This window comes from Pocillopora verrucosa, chromosome 4 (genome assembly GCF_036669915.1).
Source record: "Pocillopora verrucosa isolate sample1 chromosome 4, ASM3666991v2, whole genome shotgun sequence".
Taxonomy (NCBI): domain Eukaryota; kingdom Metazoa; phylum Cnidaria; class Anthozoa; order Scleractinia; family Pocilloporidae; genus Pocillopora; species Pocillopora verrucosa.
In genome coordinates, this window is record NC_089315.1 from 7766713 (window position 1) to 7772712 (window position 6000).

Genomic DNA, 6000 nt, shown 5'->3' on the forward strand with positions numbered 1-6000 from the left:
ATCTTAATATACAGTAAAGGGTTTGAAATCTTTCTTACAAATTTTATCGAAGATTAGGAAGAGGTGGAGATGGGGGAAGCTGAACACCGCTTAAAACCTGTTCGCGCTTGAAGTAAGCTCTTTTTCAGGGTTTTTTAAATGTATGTTTGGCAACAACCGGTGTAATATTAATGCAACGGTATATCGATCAATACAAGTTACTGCCAATTGAAACGTCAGAGCCCGAGGGGATAATTAGTTTCCAATCAGTTGCTATATTAATGCGCTTGTAATAAAAGTTTTCATAATTTTCTTTCCTCGTCGAGGAAAGAGGTTGTTGTAGTCCTGACAGTCGAGCACTGAAATCTGACATGATTTCCTCTCGTTTCTCCTTGCTGTTCGTCTGTTTTGGTGAGTTATATCTACTAAAAATCGTAAAATTAGACCGGAAAATAGCTTTAATTTTCCCCCTTTGTTAAGGAAATTACATTGTTATGAGAATTAATGATTTGTGACTAACCGACTGATTAACTTGCGCTGATTAATTTTTTATTTAATTCTAATCGAGCAGCGAGGAAACTTCGTTAATTTTAAATCTACATGTATTTTCGTTTTATTATCTTTACCTCTCATCATTTAAGCAAAAAATATATTTATCTCCATTATAATTCTAGGCAATAATGTCCAAGTCTTCAATTTTCATTCGTTCCAATCGATATGGCGCTGTTACGAAACAAAGCGCGATAGTCTTCTTATGGCGTTCATTTGAAATTTTAGTTTGCTTCAGCTCATGAAACATGTTTAAATTTAACATACAGTTTTTTTCAAAACATACTCAGGAAAAAGAAAAACCAACATCGTTCAAAGAGAGGCCACTATATTGAACGCTATAAAAGCAATATAAAAATATTTTGAAGCCAAAGCTATACTTAAAGAGGTTAATTAGTCGAAGCAGTGAATTTTCAATTTTCCACTTAAGGTAGCTCTGTTGTTAAAAGCTAATTTCAAGAGTTCTGGATTTGAAATTGATGCGCGTGAGAAAGCTTCTTTAAGTGTATTTAATTACAAATGGAAATTTGCTTAATGGTTCAATACATTAGAGGTGAATAGATAATTTCATTTTCAACCTTAAAAAAATGAATGACATCTTTATGACCTACTCATACGGCGAACCATTATAAACCTCTTCAACAGGAGACTTCCAGTCTAATTTTCCTGTGAAGTAATATCGATGTAAGGACTACTCCGCGAAAGAAAAACTTTCACACGTTTTACAATATAACAGAAACGGTCGATGTGTAGTCTTTTTGTGACAAACGCGAGCATGCTGACAAAAAATGATAGCATTCTATGAGGAGAGATTAGTACCCAGGTGACACTCTTCCAAAGTCGACAGGCCGACAACCTAATACCGAGATAGGCACGTTCAAAATTCATTGCAGCTCATGCGTATGAACTTTTTCATGGACTGTGAAGAGAGCCAAAGCATCCAGGTGATACAAATTACTCTCTGAGACAGCTTGCCTGTAAACCAATGGCAATGGTATGATTTCGTGCTCTTTGGCTGATTTGCTAAAGCGTTTTTCATTTTAGCAGGCTCATCCACTCTTTGTTATATTGCTATGTTGGTTTGATCGAAAACATGCAGCTACCATATATATTTTAAGACGAATTCATTGCTGCTATATAATTGCAATAGATATGGTTATAGATTTCTTTTCAAACAATAAGGTGCCAAGTTAGACTAACTCAACGCTCCTAAACAAACACGAACGGGCATTGTTTTAAAATACTTTTCTTCCAATCTGCTAATGAATAACATAACGGAAGGTAATATGAGATTTGGACTAATGTCACAAATCAATAGAGCAATTCTGAACCTCACTTGGATATTGGGATTAAAAACTCATCCTAATCTCACTTCAGTAAGCAACAATACGAATTTCTCGTTTAACTATTTACATAAATCATATTGATTCTAGAATATCTTGAATCATTTACATCTTAGATCAAAGGATTTATGTGTCTAGCCAGGTGTTCTCTAATAAAAAGACGATAACATGAATGCCTCGAGGATTCGACTTTTCAACTGTGGTTGAAACGAATATTTTTAAACTTTGAGCTGCTCGGTAAATTAATGTATGCAAGGTTTCATTTATAGACGATCAGATGACTCCTCCGAAGTACTTTTGATTTTGAAAGATCAAGTCAGAACGTGAACTTTTCTGCTCAACTAACGATTACATCTTCTTGGAAACGGTTATTCTTGATTTAAATAATGGTAAAAACGACTATAAGAGTTTGTTTTAGTCTCAGCAGAAATGGTTTAAAGCCAGTCGTCCGATAGAACACAAACTTGGTTAAGTTTCAGTCAGTGCCAGTTGTTGAGAGTCTGGGTCCGATTCTTGACCTTTTTTACCTTAACATCATTATGCATGTTCTCCCTACTGTTCTCCATGCATTTCTTATAGTGCTGAAAAGGAGAATTTGTTTAACAATCAAGAGCTTCTTTATTTGGTGATTATTTTCTTTATTCTCGTTTTCTTCATGTGTGATTCAAGGATGAAATTGTGGGGAGAAATTACAAGCTAGTCACTCTTATGGGTCAAAGGGTTAATTTAAAGCAGAAAATTTTCCTTTTAAATTACACTTATTCTCTCTTGGCCTTTTTCTTTGACAGCCGTTCTCCTTGTAACGTGCTTGGCTGACGAAGATGACATCGATACAAATGCCAACACTGTTACAATTCGGGGATATGACACTTCAGTCAGAATAGAAGGCAACACAGGAAAAATAAAGGCAGTTCATTTTGACAAGGATGATGATGATGAGGAATTGGAGGAAGAGGACTTCGACGACGACGATGAGATGCTAACATTTCAAGTTGACTCTATGGAAGAAAAAGATTCGAATGGAAATGTGGTCGGTCTTACCGGTCCCACACAAAAGAAACATGCATTGACCTCCTTGGTAACTCAAATTCAAAAGTTCACCTTCTCGTCGTTGGATAACTCTACAACTTATCAAGGACTCCCTGTCAAACGTATCAACTTGTCTGTTTCCCTGGCTGGTCCTCAAGCAAACCTAGAAATTCAGGTGGTACTATTTCTGAAGTCAGGAAAAATCAAATTTGGAAACGAGTCATTTAATGTTCGAAGTGGAACTTTCAAATTTAATATCAAAGTAAGTTGCATCGATTTCCTTTTGTACACAGGTCAGAGAGCTTTTATTTGTGAGAGCAGATCTGATGTACTCTATTTTGTTCATCGATCGATATTTATCGCCGGAGAGGAGGGGTGTCAGAGGATATTGGTTGAGTCATGATAAGATTTACCTGACCCCCCTAAGGGTCTGCACCACGATTTAATTTCTCTCTTGATCAAAAACATGCTTTGTTACGATTCGATTCCAACAGGGTAGTGGTCGTGGAAGTCTTTAGATTACACGTTTATTGAGTCTTAATCCTTTTCTCTTTCCCCTTTCTTAAGGTTAGTGACTGGCAGTTCTGCGGCATGAACTCTGATGTGTGCAGAAATGATACTACTGGTGCAAACGAAATAGGTCAGTTCCTTGATGTCGGAATGAGCATCAGAAGCGTGGCAGAGGAACCCGAAGAAGTGGATGACGATGAGCTACCAGGAGAAGACATTTGTGTTCCTGATGATCCCAATGATAAAGACGACTGTCCTAAAATATTCAACATGGGTGGAAACTCAGAAATGGTGCTCAATAAAGGGGTGAGTGTCTCTTGGCTGATCTCGCGTGGGGAGGGGTGAAGTGGCGTGTCAAAGGAGGGCGAAAAACGATGTGTACGGTTCACCAGCGAAAAGCGGAACTAAGATTCCTTAAAAGGGGCATAGGGTCCCAACGTTACAGCAATTGTCAGTAAACATATTGGTTACCTCTCAGGATTCTTATGATGGCGAAAGAAGAGATTTCCGAGCAAGCTATCTATTTACTGAAAGATTAAAAGTCTTACTCACAGGGTGCAAAAAAAATCTGCATTCCTGAAAAATCGCATCAATTGAATCCTTGATTTTCCAGGAAACAGTTCTAATGCTATCCTTTCATGATTAGCCCTTTGTGATTCGATGCACGCCATTAACTAGAGGAAAAGGTCGACATCAAAAAGGAAAAAAGATGTGAAAATGGATAAATATTTTTATGCTATTAAATAAAAATATCATTAACGCGGGTAACAATAAAATGACTGGTGGCTGGTTCGTCTTTATCATGGCCATCGTCATTTTAAGTTTGTATACATATGTCAATCGGTACAGGGTGCTAACATACTATACATTTACCTCTCTCCCTCACAGGCTTTAACAGGAAACAACGAATACGTTCTATTTCCACCAGGCTTTCCAAAGTTCGAGCGTAACGGAATGGTGAAAAGGTTCGTGTTCCGCGTCCCTAGGTTCAACAACACGATACTAATCGATCCCAGCGTCAATGTTGGCACAATGAAAATCAGCAAATCAGGAGCAAGGCACAGTGCTGTAGAATCTCCTCTTTTCTTCTCTATTGTTTTGTTGCTGTGTAAGCTTGTGGCTCACTAATTACAAGTGAGGAAAAAACTGTGGGAGGCTGTGGACGCTGGTAGTAATATTTTAATAAATTTGCTTTATTTGCTTCATTGTAAAGAAAATGATTTAAACCTGATAATAACAGTCGATCGGTAAGCGCACTCATGCCGCTCCAGATAGTTCTTAAAAAATGGCCGTTTTCGGTGGGAGAGACAGATGTTTCAAAAATATAGTTGGAAGCCATCATCAGAGTTATGTGAGGAGGTTGTGGTCAGTCGAATGTTTTGAATCTTGGCTGAGAGACCTTGGTAGCGTTCATCTGTCGACCGTACTTTTCCAGACTACCCTTACCCGGAGGATCACACTACACGATCAATTGTTTTAATATGATTTTCTAGGAATTCCAATTCACATCTATAAGAAATGCTCAATATGCACTCTGCAGCTCAGATTAAAATGCACGAGCATGGGTAATATTCAGACTTTTTATTACAATAAAAAGTGATATTTGAAAATTCTCTAACAGCCAGATATTTACGCCTTAGGCTAGCTTATAAGCAAGCAAGCTGTCTTCAGCTCAAAAACTTAAGAGTACCCCTTGAGATAGCGTGTCGAGTTTTTTGAGAATTTTGTAATATTACCACATTGTACTTGTTTGACTGAATTACGAAAATTAACAGATGTCCAGCTAACCGCTGGACATCTGTTAATTTTTGAGCGAGTAAGATGAATTCGTTTTTCATTCAAACTTTTTCATGCAAAAGCAGCCTAATTGACGCTTGCTGAAAGTTGAAAACTAATTAGTTGTTCACTCTCAATAAAGGTTGCTCTCCAACGCTTAAAGTCTCCCATCCTATTTTAGGGGGAAGGTTATTGATTGTTTATTTCGGGTAAGCATGAAATAAACTCTTTTATTTCTGCAATTTAGTTTAATCTAGAGTACATATAAATTACTTTTTGCTGAAACGGATAAGGTATCAAATAAAGTTCTGGTTGCAGGCGACCAATAATTTTTAGGTGCATTGAAAATCTTTACAGCGTTGCAACAATTGTATTCACTTGAAAAAGCTGTGTATTGAGTAGAATGCTAAAATATCAGAATATTTGTTCGCAATAGTCTTTTAATAAACATTTTTTGGTAAAAAATTTCTTGTTCGGCATTCCTGTCCGGCGGCCGAAAGCCAACCGAAGTTTCCTTCACCCCCCGTTCAGCTCCTGAGCAGTTGTGTTCTTTGCTAAGATTGTTTTCCTAAATCAAAATAGAAGAAGTCACATTGACTAATCGGAAGAAAGGAAAATACCTTTCAAAACCGATGAGAACTCGAAGTGAAATCAACTAAACTTCCTAATCGCGGGAAAACGCGGGCGACCAAGTCTTAATTGCCGGTTTTCACTTGAGAGAGTGGTGCGAGTTTGCTAACCCAGTCACAGATTGAGAGAGTGGCGCGAATTGCTAACCTAATCACAGATTCTAGGAGTGGATAACGTTATTCAC

General features: G+C 37.5%; 1 protein-coding gene across 1 annotated transcript; it reads left to right on the forward strand.

Moving 5' to 3' along the window:
- Nucleotides 1-255: 255 nt before the first annotated feature.
- LOC131787586 (acidic skeletal organic matrix protein) lies at nucleotides 256-5652 on the forward strand. The gene is made up of 4 exons (XM_059104669.2): nucleotides 256-390; nucleotides 2660-3162; nucleotides 3468-3716; nucleotides 4299-5652. The coding sequence occupies exons 1-4, from the start codon at nucleotides 351-353 to the stop codon at nucleotides 4536-4538; spliced, it is 1032 nt and encodes a 343-aa protein (XP_058960652.1). The 5' UTR covers nucleotides 256-350; the 3' UTR covers nucleotides 4539-5652.
- Nucleotides 5653-6000: the final 348 nt, after the last annotated feature.